We start from the raw sequence: 21,322 nt of genomic DNA on the forward strand, positions 1-21,322 counted from the left end.
CTGTGATTCTGGGCAAATCACTTAATCTCACCGTGCCTAACAAAAAAATGAATGTGTCCTTATGTAACACAACTGGTACTATGTAAAGCGCTCTGATACCCGATTCGGGTCAAGTTCGCGGTATATAAAACACTGTAAAAACAAAAACAACAAAAATAAATTGCTCATGAAATACTCCACTTAGAGAATGGTCCAATTTAATATGAATTTAAGTTCTTACAGGAACAGCACAAGGCTAAAGTTAGAGACCACCATGCAGGAAAGTCACTGCCACTCGAGCTGCCCTTCTAGATCACTCTCTGCCACACGTGCAGTCATTTAATTTACCATTCCATGTTGCATACTCACATTCTTCCACACACCCATAAATACACATACCACACGCCGTAAGAATTTTATTGATTGAAATATATAGTTGATTTCACTCCTCTAAATTAAGGAAACTAAGACACAGCAATGACATATTTTTGTGAAATGTTGAATTGGAAACTGTTGCTGTTTGTGCAGTCGCTGGATTCACACAGGATATCAATTTATAACTAGACTTCTCTTACCTTTTAATGAAAATTTGTCAAGAGTGAAGATTTGGGCAGGTCATTTTTGGTTTATAGGACATGAATAATTGATTGTTGATCTACTATGCATAGATGGGATGATTAGTGGAAGTGTAGCCCTCTCCTCAATCTAAACATGTGCATTGTTTCCTCAGAACAAGAACTTAAATAATGCCTCTCGACCCTGGCAAGCCAAATGCAAATGAAGAAGAAGCAAGTGAGTCGGAGATCCGTAGCCAGAAGGAAAACCAGGACATGTCTGATGAATCTGTCCGCAAGCGGATAAGACAAAGTTCTCCAAGCCCACTTGGGGGGAATACACCTCAGGGTAAGTATAAGACCATTTTAAATGGTTGCCATAAGGTTTTGTTCCAACGTTACCATTAAGATGTACTGTGTTGAGAGAGGTTATAGAAACCTGAGAGCAAGCTGTTAATATTGTACCTGCGTATTTTTACTCTGATTTCATGACAAACTGCCCCTTTTTTACACTCTACACCGTGGTATATGCTCTCCCTCCAGCTCTTTCTGGGGCTCTGAAACAGAGGCACGGTTCTGTACCTAGGCTCCAACAGTATAAATGACAGCTATTCATGTGATTGTCATTTGATGCTGGCAAGGGTGCTTCTAGTCCTTGTGATCTGGTCCTAGGGCCACTCCCCAAACGGCTATTTCTTTTATCCGTCCGGATCTCAAACTCCCCTCCCATTTCTACATTTCTGCATTCAGTCCCCTCAACATTTATCTGAATTTATCTTTGTGGATAGGCCCCAGTGTCTTGAGTCATGGTGCTTGTGGACTCTCCTATAGGAACTTGCCAGTCTTGTTTTCCCTCAGAACCTATAGGAAATTATTTGGGCAATCCCAAGTTTTTCATCCATTCTCAGCTTGGATGCTATCAGGCTTCTCTTGAATCCACTTCATGACACTTCTTGATCTCCCTCCAAGTCTACTCTCTCCAAGAACCGAACTCTCCCTCAGGCCTCCTCGCCACCTATAGAACACAATGTTAAGTAGCCTTTTCATCCACTACTTCCTACACACAGCCGTAAAGCCATTCTGACATACATAAACATATTTTTTAGGACAATGGCATATCTTTTTGCACATGTTTACCTGGTCTTAAACCTCATTTTAAACCTATTCTGTCACAATTTAAAAAACGTGTAATAGATTGTGTTGTACTTTTTGTCTTTACAAAATAGATTTTGCAGCCTCTCAGGTACTGCTTTGGTAATTTTCCTAGCCACACAGAATAACACTTTTTTTAAAATTCCATGTTCAGTACAAATATTGATTTTGGGTCATTATGAAACAGTTCATCTTTACATTAAATGACTCTTGCTTTGCTGGTCATCAGGTGTTAGCAACATCACGCTGTATAGAAGAAAGACTAATAAATTGAAATAGTTAGGGTTCTGAGCCATCATCCCTTACCTTGTGGTTAATGAGTAGGGGGTTTTAACTACGGTTTCGACAAGGGATATTTAGAAGGAGTGAGCAAACAAAATGTAAATCTACCATACGGGTCCGTTTTTGCTGTTCACAAAGTGAGAATGAAATATTCTTTTCAAATACACTTTTTTACTCCAGAGAAAAATATTTGTTCCTGTGGAGTAAATCTGGGGGTGATCCCTTCCAGTCATGGAAGGCTGGTGCTTCCAACCATTTGGTATAGTAAATCTCCAAACATTTCCAGGGAGAAATTAAATATAGGTGTTGGGAAATGCACACAAATGTAACAGTTCGTGGGGGTTCCTAAACTTCCAAGGCAAGCTAAACTTTTGAAAGGCAACTTCCCACTTAAGTGGAATTTACTATTATTGTTCTATCCCCACTCATGACAGAAAACTGTAGTATTAAATGCATGTATGGTTTCCAAAAACTACTTTGTGAATTCCTAATTCTATGAAGGGAAAATCAATGCGGCGGCGAATGCCCCCAGGGAAATCTTCAAAATCGCTAAATCCCTTATTTCGCCTCCGGCTGAGCGTCCCTCTGCTGAAGGCTCTCAAAACCGTTGTAATGATCTGGCCGTCTTTTTTTCTCAAAAGATTCAGGCCATATACTCCTCATTTAACATCACTACGGACGATCCAAAATCCCTCATCACCTCTGATCCCTCTATTCCCTGTAAGCGGGAGGAAATCCCACTTCTCGACACCCCTGGACTAAACAAACTGATCCCTAAGATCACCTCTGGCTCTCCCAACGACCCAGCACCTCCTCAGACCCTCATCAAGGTCTTGGACGTCGTTCGTCCAGTCATCTTAGACGTTCTTAACGCGTCCATTTCTTCCAAATCTGTTCCACCATCCTGGAAATGTGCGATGGTGAAGGCTTTGTTAAAAAAAAAAACAACCTCGACCAGAGCAACTGGGCAAACTATCGCCCCATCTCTCTTCTTCTGTGGCTGAGTAAATTGCTTGAGAGGCACGTGAATAACATCCTAATGGACTATTTAGAGTCCAATAGCCTATTGCGTGCCTCTCAGACAGGTTTCCGTCCTCAGCACAGAACCAAAACCGCCCTCCTTGCGGTAACGGAAGAAGCGAGAGCCGTGCTGGATCGGGGAGGAAAAGTCGCCATCATTCTACTAGACCTCAGCGCCGCGTTCGACACGGTTAACCATGCCACGTTATTACATCGTTTGGCGGGCTTGGGCGTGTCGGGCGCGGCCCCAGAGTGGCTGACATCCTTCCTGGATGAGCGTTTTTTTCAAGTCTTTGAGGGTGAAGGGGTGTCTCCCAAACACCCACTTAGGTGCGGGGTCCCCCAGGGCTCTTCCCTAAGTCCTACCCTTTTTAATGCCTACATGGAACCTCTAGACAGGATAGTCCATCACTTTGGTGTGCGTATTGTCACCTACGCGGACGATACCCAATTGGTGGTCTCTTTAGACCACTCTGAGGGATCGTCCCCCACCTTAGGCCCCTGTCTAGAGGCTGTTGCCAGATGGATGCAATCTTCCTGCTTAAAGCTTAATGGGGAGAAGACAGACATCATCTTACTGGGCAACCCTTCTCCCTCTGCCCTTGCATCCATCTGGCCTCCATGTTTAGGCTCCTTCCCCGTCCCCAAGTCCCAGATAAAGAGCCTTGGGATCTGGCTCGATAGAGCACTTGACTTTTCGGTCCAGGCTACTAAGACGGCCGCCACCTGTTTTGGGCTAATGAGGATGCTGCGGAAGGTGCTCCCTTTGCTCCCATTCCAGGCGAGGAGGGTCATGGTCCAGGCCCTGATACTCTCCCGCCTGGACTATGGGAATGCTCTTTATATGGGAGTCCCGACCTCCGTTACTCAGAAGCTCCAAATCACACAAAACAGTGCGGCGCGCCTACTCTACAACATCCCCCGCTGGCAGTCAGCTAAGAACGCCCTGAGGGAACTCCATTGGCTCCCTGTGGCGGCAAGAGTGCAATTTAAAGCCATGTGTATGTTACACAAATCGTTCCATCGAACGGGCCCTGTAATTCTACACCCTATGGTCACGCCATATGTCCCGTCCAGTCCCCTTCGCTCTTGCACTCTCCAGCTGGCAACGTCCGTCAAAATCAAGAAAGCTCGCTGGGGAGGCCGCTCTTTCTCTCATACGGCGGCGAGACTTTGGAACTCCCTCCCGCTCTCTCTTCGGGAACACAACAACCACATGTCCTTCAGGAAGGCCCTGAAAACGCACCTGTTTGCTAACACCTGCTAATCTACCCCAAGCCCGCACTAAGTAATCATTCACAAGCGCTGCGAGGCCTCCGGGTAGCTATGCGCTATACAAGTGCAATTTTCATTTCATTTCATTTCAATAGCAAGGTATTTTCAGTCGTAAGCTCAAGTTTATGGCTGAATCTATCTTTGTGGATAGGCCCCAGTATGTTGAGCCCATTTGGTTTAGGGCTACTTCGTTGCCACTCTTGTTTTTGCTGTGACTATATGAAATTGATACCATTTAAAAATGTGAAATCTGTTTTGTAGATCATTTACATCTTTTCATTTGAAGTAGATTACGTACCAAGGTAATATGTTCTTTGAGTATGCATGTTGAGAGAGCTTTCTTTTGCTGTCAAACAGGTATTCAGTTACTTAATCTCTTGATTCTGCATAACTAGAATAAATCTTGTTCTAAAATGCCCTGTGTTTAGTAAGTACATCCTGTCTTTTTGTGAGTCACATTAAATCCAGTCCAGAAAACACTTTGGAATTTGCTTTACTTTTACTACATAGGAACCTTCTGTGTCCAAGCAGGGCAGCCCCTAACTCTAAGCAATTTTCTCAGATTTTTTTTTTGTCAAATCTGTTTATTGACATTTCAAACAAAGGTCCACAGCACATTGGACATTTCAACAGTGTCATCTCAGTAATTGGGCATGTTAGATACACCGCCAGCAACATCATAGCATATAGACAGAGAAGTCTATGGCACGAGCAGGGTAGGTGAAAAGGATAATCGCCCATTACTGGCACAGGCGTATAGTACCAGGGCAGCTGCCCCAGTTCAGGTCCATGGCTATCCGCGCACTAAGCTTGTTGGCAATAGCAATGTTTGGGGTGGATCCACCCATCGCCCTACTTGTGCATAAACATGACTCCACTACAACAACAGTGGGCAAACAAGGAACAGGAAAAAGAGAAGAAACAATGGCGGCATAATCAACAACCCTGTCACATGACAGTTCTCCACCACCCCTCCCCCCAGCGCACACACACACTCCAGCCACACTTGGGCCTACACCTCAGATCAGCATGACCCCAAAGGATAAAAACATCAGTATCCACCCACAAGACCTGGAAAAGAGCCCACGGTGCACCACAATCTCTGAGGGCGCCTTTTAGCTCCCCATGGCGCCTGAGTCTCCAGCTTCACCAAGCGACTGTAAGGCCTTCAACATGCACTCCCAACGCTCCGCCATAGTTTCATTACGGAGCCCCACCGTCTCCTCTCTTCGTATGGCCGTCCATTCCGCTCGAGGCCATGCCTGCAAACAGGAGGTCCACGCTTGTACACTCGGGGGGGTCGCTCGCCTTCCAACGCCTCCTAAGGAGGCGCGTGGCAACCACCATCCCCAGGTCCAAAAAGCGGGGAGATGCCCTGTCTTTGGGTGTAAGATGTATTCCGGCCAGTCAAAGGGTATAGTGCGCCCAGTGCATCTGCGGAGCAACTCGTCTATTGCGTTCCAGTAGGAGCCTAACCTGGGGCAGTGCCATAGAAGATGAAGAATTTCTGCATCCAGCTCCCCACACCTGGGGCATGACACGTCTGCACGGCAGAAGCATCTGTTAATGAGCGCAGGCATGAGGTAGGCCATGGCCGGCGCTAGGCATGGGCAGAGTGGGCTGCTGCCCAGGGCCTCGCACTCTGCCTACCAGGATGGGGCCCGCACAATGGCAACACCCCACCAGTCCTTGTGTACCTCTGCCGATCAAAGTGAAAGAAATGCGTCTCTTTACAATTGGGCTTGAGGGGGCCCCCTCCTGGGGCCTCTAAGGGATGGTGTGAGAAGGCCTTGGAGAGGGAGACACCTCTTCGGCTGTCCATTCAGAGACTCCGCAGGACGCCCATTGTCAGCACTTTAGCACACACAGGTTTAACTCTCAGCCCCCACGCAATTCTCACACCTTCAGTCCGAAATGGGCTCTCTGCTTGGGAGCTCCGGCGATTGTAGCCAGTCGACCCCAGTTGAGTAGCTCTTCCCCTCCCTCTTTGGATCCGGCTTTTTGCCTGGGAGCTCCGGCGATTGTGGCCAGTCGACCCCAGTCGAGCAGTCTCTCTCTTTCCTCTCTAGACCCGGCTTTCTGCTTGGGAGCTCCGGCGATGGTGGCCAGTCGACCCCAGCTGAGTAGCTCCTCCCCTCCCATTCTGGATCAGGCTCTCTGCTTGGGAGCTCCGGCGATTGCAGCCAGTCGACCCCAGCAGAGTAGTCCTTTTCCTTCTTCTCTGGAGCCGACTCTCAGCTTGGGAGCTCCGGCGAGTGAGGCCAGTCGACCCCAGCTGAGTAGCTCCTCCCCTCCCATTCTGGATCAGGCTCTCTGCTTGGGAGCTCCGGCGATTGCAGCCAGTCGACCCCAGCAGAGTAGTCCTTTTCCTTCTTCTCTGGAGCCGGCTCTCAGCTTGGGAGCTCCGGCGAGTGAGGCCAGTCGACCCCAGCTGAGTAGCTTTCCCCTTCCCTCTCTGAAGGAGTTCGGCGATTTAGCCCTTACGATTTCATCTGGTTCGCCTCTGGATTCTCTTCCTCCAAAACTATGGAAGGTGTTTCAAGAGGATCTCTTCCAGCCCTTGCATGCCATCTGCTGCCAGTCATTTGAGACAGGTATTGTACCAAGTTGCTGGAAGAAGGCAGTGATATCTCCGCTTTTAAAAAAAACCTACGCTCGACCCTGCATGCCTTTCTAATTACCGGCCAATCTCCCTGCTTCCTTTTCCGGTTAAAATCATGGAAAAATTGGTCACCCGCGCTCTGTCCGGCTTTTTAGAAGGGAACACCTGGTTGGATGAGATGCAATTCGGCTTTCGCCCAGCGCATGGGACGGAATCCGCGCTGGTGACCGTGCTAGACAATCTGCGGGCGCGAGTCGACAGTGGTCAGGCAGCATTCTTGGTGCTGCTCGACATGTCGGCCGCGTTCGACACGGTCAGCCATCCCACCTTGATCTCTAGGCTGGAAGAATGCGGGGTCAAAGACAAGGCCAGGGACTGGTTAATCTCCTACTTGGACTGCCGTCAACAACGGGTTTCGTTACCCCCCTTCAGTTCAGAGGAGCGGAGAGTGGGACAAGGAGTACCCCAGGGCTCAGCCATCAGCCCTATACTCTTTAATATCTACCTCCGCCCTCTAGTCCAGCTCATTAAATCCTTTGGTATCTCCGCATTTAATTATGCGGATGATACCCAGCTGGTCTTCTCCCTGGAGGGACAGGATGCAGTCACACTGGAGACTTTTCACCGGTGCATGCAGGCGACAGCGGAATGGCTCCGTTTGAACTCGTTACAGTTCAACGGAACCAAGACAGAGGTCTTGCACTGCTCCACCGATCGAGTTCCTCGAGATCTCCCAGCTGACTTCTGGCCTCCGTCCTTCTCAGAGACGGTGTCAGCTGCACAATCAGCGCGCAATCTGGGCGTTATTTTTGGGCCCAACTTGCAGCTGGATCTACATGTAAATAAGACCACCTCCACATGTATGATGCTGATTCGTATGCTGCGTAAGGTTCTACCTCTCCTCCCTGAGCAAGCCAGACCAGAAGTAGTGCGTTGTACCATCCTAAGTCGACTTGACTATTGTAACGCACTGCTTCTGGAGGCCCCGCTAACACTTCTGGGCAAGCTGCAAAGGGTGCAAAACATTGCTGCCAAACTCGCCCTCTCTCGCCCCTACCATAGCTCTTCTACGGCAGCGCTGCGAGAACTTCATTGGCTGCCGGTCCATCTGCGGGTGCGCTACAAAGCAGCGTGTATTGTGTTCAGGGCTATTCATGGCCTGGGCCCAATTCCTTTGCGGCGAATGTTTGCCTGGTATCGTCCATCTCGAGCTCTACGCTCCTCGTCGTCCAGGCTACTGGTAGTTCCGCGATTCCAGAGAGTGAGGATGGGCGGCCGTTCGTTCAGAGTAGCGGCAGCCAAACTCTGGAACTCTCTGCCAATATCCTTGAGAAGCCTTGAAGATCTCTTAGCTTTTAGAAAGGCTCTGAAAACTCACCTTTTTCCTAGGATAGGCTGAGCTACTGTTTTCGCTTGATTATGGGTCAAAGCGCCAGGATTCCCTTGGTGGTGACAGGTCGCGCTATACAAGTATGCCACAATGCCAATGCAATGCCAAAAGAGGTGCTTGACGGTTGCTGAGAGAAGGAGCTGCGGCCCAGGTGGAGTCTGCACAAAGCAGCTTCCCGAGCCCAGAAGGTGTAGCTTAAATAAATTTCAGGGGCCTCGCGCATTTCCTTTTGCCCAGGGCCCCGAAAATCCTAGAACAGGCCCTGAGGTAGACCCTATGAACTACATACAGTTGTATCGGACGGAAGCGTAGATTTCTGGGGATGCGTGCCGGGCTTCTGAGGAGCCTCTCCTACTCCTTATCAGAGAGCTGCCGACCCAAATCTCACTCCCATTTGCCCCTGAGCGGAGCTAGGCTAACCCCTGCGTGTGTCCGTAACGACCCGGCAAACCAGCGAATCATGTGTTTGCCCCTCCCCATGACATGTAGGTACTGCATGGTCAAGTGTTGCTCAGGCTCCAGCACCACGTCTCCCCACCGGGCAATCATTTTCGCCACTATGGAGCGGTGCAGTAGGAACCCCCCAGGAAGGAGCCCGTCTTCGATGACCAGCGTCTCATACGCCACCAACGCTCCGTCTCGCAAGAGGTCACCCAACGTCTGAATGTCCGCTTCTCCCCAGTGTGCCAACATAGGGCGCGCGAGGACCCCTTCTCCGAAAAGAAAACCCTCCAGGGGTATTGCCGGTGCGTACGGGTGCACCCGTCTAGTAAGGATGAGGGCTCTGCGGAAGCATTTATACGCCAGCAACAGCGGAGTGGGCCTCGCAGGGGCCGCCAGGGGGTGAAAAAGCTGAGTGACACACTCCTGGGAGTACGGCGGCTCAACCGTGACCGTGTCGTCTCTGTTTTTATCCGCCAGCCAGCGGGCAAACCATTGGAGTTGCGCGGCCAGATAGTAATGCTCAAAGCAGGGAGCAGCTAGCCCTCCCCCATCGGCCGGCAGAAACAACTTTGCCAGCGCCAGGCGGTGCCGGGACGTGCCCCAGATGAACTCCCTCAGTGTCACGTTAAGCGACGAAAAGAAGGAGGCCGGGACATAGAGGGGCAAATTGGGAAAGTAGTACAGGAGTCGGGGGAGCATGCCATTTTAGCGAGAGCCACCCTGCCCGTTGTAGTTAGTGGAAGGGAGGACCAGAAGCAAATCTGAGCACTAAGGGCCACCGTCGCCCGTCCTAAATTACCGTAAAAAAAAATCAGCCGGCTGCATATAGATCTGGATCCCCAGATATTTGAACGTGTCAGCCTGCCATCCAACCCTCGTGCCGTCCATGCAATACCCCAGATCCCCTGTCGTGGAATTAAACGCCTAAAGGGTCGACTTGCCCGCATTGACCCTGAGGCCTGAGATAACCGCAAACCGGTCCAGCAAGGAAGCCAAACCCTCGTGTATGCGTGTCATATCTTTAACAAACACCAGCAAGTCGTCAGCATAGAGCGAGACCTGATGGGTCGCATCTCTCTGGGGGATTCCCTCTCCCAGATCCTGTCTCAGTGCCGCCGCTAGGGTCTCCACAGCCAGCGCGAACAACAGTGGGGACAGGGGGCATCCCTGCCGAGTGCCCCGACTCACCGCTCCTGCATCAGAGATGTATGGGCCTAGCCGCACCCGGACTGTAGGGTTAGTGTAGAGGAGCTGAACCATCTGTAGGAAACCCCCACCGAGGTCAAGAGCACTTCAGCCAGGTACCCCCTCTCCAGGCAATCAAAGGCCTTCTCCAGGTCAGTAGGCACCCCGCTCGGGGCCACTCCTTGGTCGCCTCTGTCGCCACCCTGAAGAACCTCCTGAGATTTAGGGATGTGGATCTCGCTGGCACAAACCCGTTTTGGTCCGAATGCACCAAATGGGGGACCACCGCCGGCAACCGCTCTGCCAGAATTTTGGCGAAGACATTGTAATCCGCATTGAGCATTGCCAGCGGCCTATACAAGCCCAAGTCTGTGGGGTCCCTGTCGGGTTTAAGCAAAGAAACCAGGAACGCCTCCCGTAATGACGGGGGAAACGAGCCATCCTTGATAGCAGTATTGTACAGCTGGAGAAGCAGGGGCGCCAAAATATCCCCGTTTGCTTTGTAGTGTTCGGCAGGCAGACCATGCGGCCCGGGTGTTTTCCCAGCCATCATAGCCCAGATTGCATCTCCCACCTCCTCCAGGGTGAGAGGGGCATCCAGCTCGCATATTGTTATACCTGAGGTAATATTAATTATGGTCAATTGTGTCCCCTATCGTAGACCCCAACGGCTCCATGTACCCGCTTCCAGTACATGTAAGTTCCCTCCACTTCTAGCTATGAAGACGCAAATACATTTGCGTCCAACGTTAACATGTCCTCTTTCAGATCCACCATGAATGGGTCGAATATTCCGTTCCTAAGTATGCCTTGCTAACGTCTTTATGTGGTGTACTTTACACGTTTTTCAGCCATGGCGAGTTGGGCCTTGTTTTCTGCCATTCAAGCTTTCTCCTGCCTTCTGTCTCTGGAAGCTGCAGCCCGGACTCGCATCTGTACCCATGACCTTTCACTCACTCCCTGCGCGGCCAGCGGTGCCTGGCTCAGCCTGCCAGCCTGCCAAGACCGTATTCAGCCTTCAAGTTATCTGCTCCGCTCCTCGAAAAATACATTCCTGTCTAGCAGTTTAGGTAAACATCCTTCCCAGCTGCAGAGTAAAGGGCCCGGCCTTTCTGTCTCCATGCAACTAATTCATAGCTTCCGTTACCATGTTAGGCCCATGGCCCCTGCTTTACACGTAGACACGCAGTTGCATATACACGCATTAATAGTCGGTATAGAATAGCCTCTGCCCGAGAGACCTTTTCCTTCTAGATAATACGGTTCCTCAAACACAAGATATCAGATATGATTTGGGATTAGGTTGTTCTGACACTCCAGACTTTTGCCTCCACATGTAGGGCTAAATGTCAAGTCCCCTTCACCCTCCAGTTACACGTCAATCATACGTCATGCTGCTGCACGCGCATCTATGCCACATGTTTTTGCTGACTCTGCAGGATCCTTCTAGGGATCCACCCACTTATGACACCTTCATGTGACGTTTCTAGCACACACCTCCGTGTACGCACTAGTGCACGCCTACTGTTACGTATTTCTGTTCTTATCTCGTTTTCTCTCAGCTGTTACGCCTTCTGCATTCAATGTTACTGTATGAAATGACTATATATATGATTTCTCGATGATAATTCATTGTACATGTTCATTCCAATTTCTACCCTGATCCCTCGTGGTGATGGGCTCCTGTACTGTACCTTGGTTCGAACCAATTCCTTTTTAAGGATTAAAACCCACTTTTAAACCTCAGATACCACGGATTCTTCCTTCTTATTTTAATGAGTTATTCTTATTGAACTTTACCGCATAAATTCCGTATAGGTAATTAAAATTTACCACATAATTTGGCGCCCGAATAGGGACCCCTCCCCCACCTTACGCGCCGGCGGTGCGTTGCAGGCCTAGCCCCCTGCCACAGCGCTGACGGACAACTACGCGTACCCGCAGGATTTCCTGTATCTCCCTCAGGCCAACGGAGGTGACTGAGGCTGCGATCGACACCCAGACGAGGCGGTGAGGAGTGCGGAGGATCCCGACCAGAGCCTAGCTGAGAGAGCAAAATCCGAGGTATCCGGAGGCCCACCAGTTCCGAAGTTCCGAAGTGCTTACGTCACGAGTCCAGTCCAGTCCAGTGTCGAGTTTCCGAGGCCTTCTGTTCCGTGCTTCCCGGTGAGTACCGTTGCTGGGGACGCATCTAGACGAGCGCATTAATTTGTGCCGGTCAAGACGGGTTTGGGTACGCAGACCTGGTCTGCACTGTTTTAACAGTGTATCTGTACTGTTTAGCAGTATATCCAGAATGATATCAGCTAGTTTTATTCTAATCATTATTGTTCGTTCTGAAATGTTTTAGTATGTTTTATATGTCGTGGTATGAGTGATTGTCCGATCTGCATTATTGTGTTTTACTGTATTAGTTGTGTTCAAATTCGAGTAAATAGCAAGTCCAGAGTAGCACGGCTGAAACATGCCGCTGTTCTCCAAACTAAGACAGATAGGAACTAGAAAAGGGATTCTAGAAGAAGCAGTGCCTGTTCCACCTAGGGACACTCCAGGGCACTTTATGTACCACAAGCACGGCCTAGACGCTGTATTATATCTCGATTTGTGGGTAGACTATACTAAGGATCTAGTGGAAAATCAAAGATGGCCCGCTAGCGGGACATGGGATGCCGCGTGCATCATGAGAGTAGAAGAAGCATTATGGAAAAAGAAAGCCAGACAGTCACAGAAGGACGCCATTGAACTATGGCGTAAAGAATCGCACAGGCGCACAGAGAAAGCACTCAAGAAAGCTGAGAAACATAAAGAGGATTCAGAAAAAGTCCAAGAAAATGTACTAGTAGAGGAGGGGATACGAGTAAAAACAGAACAAGTAGACCGACAACGAAACACTCTTATGAACGGTATGTATCCTCTACTGACCGAGGGAGTACCTAAGGCCACCCCGGAAATACCGAAGGATCTGCCCCCTCCACTGCTCCCGACTAAAGTACATCACAAGACAGCAAAGGACGTATTCCTTTCTTCCTATCTAGACGACGTAGCTCCCGCATATGTAAATAGACGTGCTCAAGCACTTCCCGCTGATGGTACCCCACCCCGACAAAATGCGCTCCCACCTCCGCAACAAACTCCTTCTCCCGTTCCACCCCCTGTACCTGTTCTCCCAACCCTTCCTGCACCTATTCTTCCGACCCTCCACCCAATAAATCCTTTTGGACCTGGCACCTCGGGAGGTGCGACAAGTTTTCAAACGCCACCACAAGCACATAGAATGACCTATAGGGATTTAGCGCAACAACGTACACCTCAAGCACCCGATTATGACATACTTAAAGAACGTCTCGCAGACTGCAGATATGACCCAGTACCCGGTAAAAATGACGACAGAATGATGCTTGCATCAGTACGTTTACGACGAGTTACAAACTTTTTATTGTTACTGCCAGGAATGGTTGATCCTTTAGACAGAATATATCATTTTGTTCAAACAGGGGAGGGCCCTGAAAGTATTGGCAAGGCCATGGCTTACCAGAAAGTTGACACCCAAGCCAAGATATTACGGTTTTTTATAAACTGCCTAATAAGAGAACAGGATAGGCCGGGTGCAAACAGAGTTGTATAAAAAACATGTACCAAAGAATCAGACATGCAGTAATAAAAATACATGAAAGGAGATCGCAAGAACCAGAAATAGATTCAGATAAGAATGAATTTTCGGAGGAGGAGGAACAGCAAGAAACGGCCACGGGCCAATCACAAATGCAAGCCAAAGAAATGATAGCATATGTAGGTAAGGGACGGCCCTATAATTCAATGCGTCCGGGACGTCCGGAAAGTAAAAGAATCTTTCAAGCTGCCATGTCAAATACGAAAACTCCCGAACATCTATTCCAGGCCGCTGATAGAATACTTCAAGAACGCATGGGGTACCATGTACTCCATTCCATGGATGAACAAGAATTGGCCAGGTCAGCCGTACAATGGACTGACGATCCTGATAAATACAGTGATGATGGTTTAGTGCAGACCTTTTTAAACCTTTCCCCCGACGAACAGAAATTAGCTGGTATCTATATGGTTCAGCATCTCATTACATTATTCAAAGGCCAACATTCTGATCCAGGTCCCTTGCCTGATATTTTAATAGAACTACTCTCACCACAGTGGAGAGGTCTAGGTACTGACCTGATTAAAGTAATTCTAGAACACCGACGTAGGTATAACGCTTTTCTGGATACACGTTTTGTTTCAGCTCCACCCATAGATAGGAAAATGTATTACATAGACAGACAGAACCCCTTGCGAGAAGTGGATCCAGTCCAGAATGTTGATAATTCTTTTAGACGCGTGTTTGTGTACACGCCCATAACGAAAATGGAACTGTTAGAAATGAAGAAATTAGTGCCCAGTCACGACAAAGACCCAGCAGGTTTCCACCGCGAAATCAAAGATATGTTACTCATGGGGGATTACACCTACCCTGACATTATGAAAATATTAAAAGTGTTAATGCCTGCCGGTATTTACGAGAAACTCAAGGAAAAAGATTGGGAAGTAGGAGAACAAAAGATAGATTGGGCTGCATTAGAAGATGAAGACAAGACTCGAACCCCAAGAACAGGGCTTGGGGACAAATCTAAAGCATTACCAGGATTGTTAGTGCAAGTATTGCCACGTTTATTAGCAACTAAAAAGGAGGACTGGGATGCAATCTCAGCCTGCAAACAGAAACCCGATGAAGACACTAGTGATTTCTATTCCCGATTTGAAAAATGTTTTGGTATTAATAGTGGCCTGAAAGCGAGTAGCGAGTCATATCCACATCTCTTCGTCACAAAGCTAGTTGAAAATTCACTGCCCCAAGTTAAGAATCGTGTACAGAAAGTCGAGAGCACATGGCAAGCTAATACACCTTCACAAATGTTACAAATGTTACAGTATCACCAGAACAGAATTAGAGAGGAACATGAACACGAACAGAGACGCATGAAAGACACGAAAATGAAGATGTTAGTCGCTCAGTCAGTTCCAGCTGACGGTCAGAAAAAGGGCACGACACAGTCAAATAATTCAGCAGCTCCTGTTAAAGGGAACTGTAACTATTGTAAACAGCCAGGTCACTATATAAACGATTGTGCAGTTTTGAAACATAATATACTTACTGGAAAGACTAAAGAGAGACCGCGTCCTCCTAGACAGGACCAGGTCCAACAACAAGTACCATAGAATATCCAGCCTATGCAAGCTTCACAACAGACAGTACAGACAGTAGCTGTACCACAGCCCCAACCGATTGCTGCAACTCAACACGCATCACAGCAAATGTACCAGTATGCCCAGACCGATTATCCCGATTACCAGCGTTACACATGAAAGAGCCTAGAGAGGGAAGTTGACTTGCCTCTTATTGAGGTTCCTGTAGATTAAGAGGGTCCTTATGTACACAGTCAAGTATTAGGGAAAGACAGAAAGTTTTTAATCGATACAGGGGCAAGCCGAACAACGATAAGTCATGACGAGGTCCCAGGGGCACCCCTCTGAGGCTCGCAGAATGTTTCCCTTGGTTTTTCAGGCAAGCCTATTATTAATGAAGTATCGCAACCACTTCCCCTTGCAGTTGGTCCATTGACACGTACTACAGATTTATTGCTCACTAAATCATGTCCAGAAAACTTGTTAGGTATCAAGACTCTGAAAGCCCTAGGAGCTATTATTTGCTGTTCTCCGGAAGGAGTACGGTTGTTTCTACGTGACTTTAAAGGTCACTATGTGTTGAGAGATATTGATCCCCGATTACAGAATGTACCTGCACATTTATGGGCGCGAGGCCCCACTGATGTAGGTTGTATGCACATTACACCGTATCGAGTCACACTTAAGCCAGGTGTTGTCTTACCACGAATTCGACAATACAAGTTACCCCCAGATGCTGTAGTGGCTTTACTGAGAATAGTTGAAGAGCTCATTGCACAAGGAGTGGTTGTAGAAACCAACTCGAATTTATGTAATTCTCCTATCATTCCGATTCTTAAACGTACAGATCCGAATGCACCACCTGTTTACCGATTAGTTATTGACTTGCGCGAATTGAATAAGTGCATTGTACCGCAGTATCCTGTGGTCCCAGATATCTCATCTCTATTCACAGCCATCGATTCTGAAGCGACGTTCTTTACTGTTATTGATCTGAAGAACGCCTTCTTTAGTGTCCCTATCGATCCGGAAAGCCAATACCTTTTCGGATTCTGTTTAAATGGACGTAGCTTCAAATTTGCACGCGCACCTCAAGGATTCACAGAAAGCCCCAGCATCTATAGCCAAGCACTGAAACGACAACTCGACAGTATAGATATGCCTGAAAACACTGCGCTGCTCCAGTATGTCGATGACCTGCTGATCACCGCTCGAAGCGAACATGAATGTGAACTAGCGTCACTGACGGTTTTACATTTCCTGGCTGACAAGGGGCATAAGGTATCCCCTTCGAAGCTGCAATTCTGTGTTCAGCAAGTTGTTTACTTAGGCCACTTGCTGTCCAAATGGGGGAGACAGCTAACGCCTGATCGCATCCGGTTAATTGCAGGCATGTTACCACCCAAGACACAAAAGGAGGTGCGGGCTTTTATAGGCCTCACTTCTTACTGCAGACAATGGATTCCTCAGTATGCATTTCTAGCAAAACCAATCATTCAGTTAACAACACAGGAGGCAGCGTCTTCGACTGTCCTCCCTTGGACTCAGGAACATACACAAGCTTTTGATGACTTAAAGAAAGCCTTATGACAAGCACCAGTTTTAGCAACACCATGTTACAGTAAGCCTTTTACACTTTTTGTCACAGAACGTGAAGGTACTGCATTATCGGTACTCACGCAGGAACAAGCAGGTTCACACAAACCGTGTGCTTACTTCTCTAGTACATTGGATCCAGTAGCCCAGGCTCTGCCTGCGTGCTTGAAATCAGTTGCAGCAACAGCTCTAGCAATTAGACAAAGTGATTCAATAGTGTTAGGACATCCATTAACAGTGCAAGTTCCACACTCTGTGGAAGTTCTTTTAAATCGAACACAGACTCAACACTTGACTATAGCAAGATTGACAGGTTATGAATTGACATTGTTTCAGCCACACATAGAAATTAGACGTTGTAACACATTAAATCCTGCCACACTTTTGCCATTAGCTGACACAGACCCATTGGCACATGATTGCATTGAAGTCATTACTATCACGACGAAACCCAGACAAGACTTGACAGATACCCCATTACCAGATCCAGACCTGACACTTTATGTGGATGGTTCATGTATGAGAACAAGTACAGGAGAATTAGTGGCCGCTTACGCAGTCACCACAGAAACTGAAGTCATAGAAACTGAAGTCATAGAAACCAGTTGTATTGACACCCTGTCAGCACAAGCAGCAGAGCTCATCGCTCTGACACAAGCCTGTATTCAAGCCGAGAACAAGAGAGTTAACATATACACAGATTCCCGTTATGCATTCGGAGTTGTTCACGACTTCGGTGTCCTCTGGCGAGAGAGAGGTTTTTTGACTTCTCACGGTGCCAAGATACAACACGGTCCCCTCATTCAAACTCTGTTAGATGCAATACATCTACCTACAGCAATATCCATCATGAAGTGCAAGGCACATACAAAAGTTACCGATACCATTTCCAAGGGTAATGACCTGGCAGACCGAACCGCAAAACATACAGCTCAGAATCAGATTCACACCACTGACCTGACAAAGACAATAGTTGGGACACCGACACATTGCATGACAGTTAAGGATCCCGCCCTAGATGTAATTGACATACAGACACATGCTACACCAGATGAAATTAAGAAATGGATCGAACTAGGAGGGACTCAGACAGATCAAGGATGGATGACGAAAGGAAAATCCACATGGTTTCTCCCCGATTCTATGGTTCAAGTTATCATTAATACAGTACACAGTCCAGCACATTTAGGAGAAAAAGCTATGTTAGACAGTATTCAACATCTCTGGTTCAATAAACACTTACGAGCAGCAGCCAAACAGAAAGTGCGTACTTGCATGATTTGTTGTCAGTTCAACCCAGGTAAAGGCGTTCCCGTAGAACAAGGTGGTTTTCATCTTCCCGATCACCCTTTTGAAGTCCTCCAGATGGATTATATTCAGATGGAACGTTGTCGAGGTTTTAAATATGTCCTCGTAGTCGTATGTGCACTCTCCCGTTGGACAGAAGCATATCCAGTCCCAGATTACACTGCTCCGACCACTGCCAAGCAGCTGGTTCGTGAATTCTTCCCTCGATATGGTTTGCCCCGTGTCGTATACTCAGACAACGGTCAGCCATTCTCGTCCGAGCTAATGAAGCAGGTATCACTCCTGCTTGGCTACCAATGGAAGTTCCACTGTGTCCGACATCCCGAAGCAGCAGGTCTCGTAGAGAGACACAATCAGACCCTGAAAACTCGTCTAGCAAAAATCTGTAAGGAGAAGGGTGTCGACTGGATTGTAGCTTTGCCAGTTGCCCTTTTTTATATGAGAATGATCGCGCATTCCAGAACAGGGCTATCCCCGTACGAGGTGGTCTTTGGTAGACCACCGAATATGTGGGGGACGCCTTTGCCTAGAAAAATCACTGATGTCGATTGTAATATGTTGACAGATTACCTTGCCTCCTTGATGTCTGCACTACAATCATGTCGTTCACAGGTAGCTGCAGCCTTTCCCGACAACACCGAGGTGAAACCGCACGACGTCGTTCCAGGAGATACTGTACTTATAAGAAATTTCGACAGGAAGAGCCCGCTGGAGCCCCGCTGGCAGGCGCCGAAGTTGGTTCTTCTCACCACCCGGACAGCAGTCAAAGTCGAAGGCAGGAAAGGGTGGCTGCACTCAAGTCACGTGAAGAAATTTCGTGCATTGCCAGAGACTGACTCACTCTCCCCCTCTAAGGACTGTCCAGATTCTAGTGACTCTAAACTTCCCCTGATAGAGAAAACTCCACAGCAGGAGTATAAATTGAAATTGAGGTTTAGCAAGTCAGACAGTTTAATTGTTTAAGTCCTCCCCTAGGTGAATCGGTTGAACGTGTTTTCTGACATGTATCCCCTAGACCCCAACAGAGAGAGAGAGATAGACAGAAACAGCTCAAGAAACGTGAATATTGCAAATCTCTCCGCAGCCACTGTATCGTGACTTTATTGATTATGTTTTTTCTGAGCCTTATGATTATTTTTTTTTTTTTTTAATTTTTGAAGACCTTTATTGTGCATGTTGCAGAAGTACAAATACGGGCCTACAACCATCCGGCCGGCCACAAAACTTATGAGCACAGGTGTCAGCATTACGACCTTCCGGCGGCAACAAACATTACGACAGCAATTGATCACAATTACACTGGAAAGGACATGCCGCCAGGGAGAAGGATCAATAAGGTCAAATTTTAAAGTTTTTGATGAAAGAAAAGTCAATGAAGGATAGGTATAAAGGAGATCCGAGTCCGTACATTGAGTCCACATGAGTAGGCAACAATAGAAATAATATCAATTACGTGAAGCTCTTCGTCAAAGCGGCAAAGCAATAAAGAAACAAAACGGTCAGCAGGAGCCACACTCGTGCCACTTCCAGTGCCACCCACTCCCAACCATCCCCTATCACAGACCCAGAAAGGAAGACAGCATGAGAAAGCGCAGGAAAGTAAAAGAAAAGGCCCATAGAACTAAAAACAGAAATTAAATCTACCCCCCCACCCTGCACCAACGCGGAGGCTACGGCCTACCCCCCCCGACAATGTGCCTGTCGCCCCATAAAGAACCCGAAATGTAGGTCAAGCAAAAGAAGAAGAAAGGAAAAAGGAGGAAAAGTAATAAAGACGTCACCGCAGAATATAGAGAGTGAGAAAAGGCCATCCTAATCTGCGACCCTCAAAGACTACAAGTGAAGCGGGAGGAGGAGCCAATCAGAACATTCCCGGTACCCCAGTCAGAAACACAATCCCCACACAATTTTCGGCTGTTGAGAGCCAGTTATTAGTGCAAAAGCAGTTTGGGAAAAACATTGCAACATGTGCGACTTTAGACAAGAATGTACAACTTCCAACCCCGGTCCCACCAGCCCAGCAACCGACAGTACATGGAGAACCTAGCCCCGACCCGACCTCGGACAGACCCAAAAACAAAGCGCATGAAAAATGCCCGCCCCCACCAAGACAAAGAACCAACATGGCCGCACATCGACCTAGCCCTGGCCCGAACGTGGATACACCCCCAGACTCGCCACCCAAGAGAGGCCCGCCCACCACATGACAAAGGAGTAAAATGGCAGGAGGGAGGAGGTCATCAACAAGAAAGCACAAAATGGCCGCGAGGAGTCATCAGGGAGTCTTACGAGTTTAACAAAATGTACCATAATCCCACCAAGAGCACACGTTGTTACAAGCAGGATAGAAAAGAGGCTCAGCGCAGGAGGAATAGGCAGCTGCAACGTCCCAGACAGTCCTCGAGACACACACGACAGGGAATCCAGCCACAATGTTGCACACTGCGTTGGGAGGGGAAACAAAGTGTCCCGTGTAGAATCTTCAAGCTGAGGGTCTTGAGCAGCAGCGGAGTACACAGCGAGCTCAGCTAAACAACAGGCGAGGGAGAGCGCAGACTCCTGACACGGTGCAGGCGGCGACAGGCGGCAACTTTGCGATTCCGGTTCAGTAGTGCACCGTCCCGACACAGACGCCATTTGGTCCCGCCTGTCCCCCAATTCCAGGTAGCTGCGGCGGACTTCCGAGCGGAGATCGTGCAAGGCCGACAGAACGGTTCCAAGCGAGGGTTCAGACTGTTGCCCCCGGGTTTTAGTTCCCCGGGGGATCCCTCGAGTCTCAGGTACTCCTGTCGTCAGGGCGGCACCGGTCGCTGGCGTGGACGGGCGCACCTCACCGCAAAACCTGGCGGCGCACTCCGCCATCATGTACAGATTGAATCAACAGTCGCCGGTGAAAGGAGAGCACTGGCGCCCCCCCTTTTAGCTGCTATCCGAGGGCCGTGCACCGTGTCTAAAAATTATTCCGCTCGATGTAGGCGACCCTCAGCGTCCTCGGGCGGCGAGGCACGGGGTCCGCAGGCAATGCGTGACCCAAGATGGCCGGACAGTCTCCTCCCGTACCTGCCGTCTCCAACAAAGGCTCCGCTGCGACGGGGTACAACAGCTCCGTAAGCCCAGTCCTCTCGCCGTCTGCCACACGCCGCCCCAGGCGGCCGAGCTGAGAAGCGCCGCTCAGGAGTCACTCTGGTTCCGCCGCAGCCAGTGCCGGCGGAGCGCTCCGGCCGGCAGCAGGTCCCCGGGACACGGCAGGAGGAATCCTCGTCTGTGGGGTCCAGGGTCAGGAGCCAGGAGGCGAATATCTTCGGCTGCCGGGCGGATCGCGGGTCCGGGAAAGCACCG

General features: G+C 48.8%; 1 protein-coding gene across 1 annotated transcript in view; it reads left to right on the plus strand.

The window, feature by feature from the left end:
- The window catches only part of TCP11L1 (t-complex 11 like 1), a 233,844-nt gene that overhangs the window by 66,524 nt on the left and 145,998 nt on the right, over window positions 1–21,322 (plus strand). The window contains exon 2 of the mRNA XM_086955862.1: window positions 710–882. Within this exon, the coding sequence (XP_086811988.1) occupies window positions 726–882 (157 nt within the window). The 5' untranslated portion in view covers window positions 710–725. The remainder of the gene's footprint in view (window positions 1–709; window positions 883–21,322) is intronic.

This window comes from Lissotriton vulgaris, chromosome 2_1 (assembly GCF_964263255.1).
Source record: "Lissotriton vulgaris chromosome 2_1, aLisVul1.2, whole genome shotgun sequence".
NCBI lineage: Eukaryota > Metazoa > Chordata > Amphibia > Caudata > Salamandridae > Lissotriton > Lissotriton vulgaris.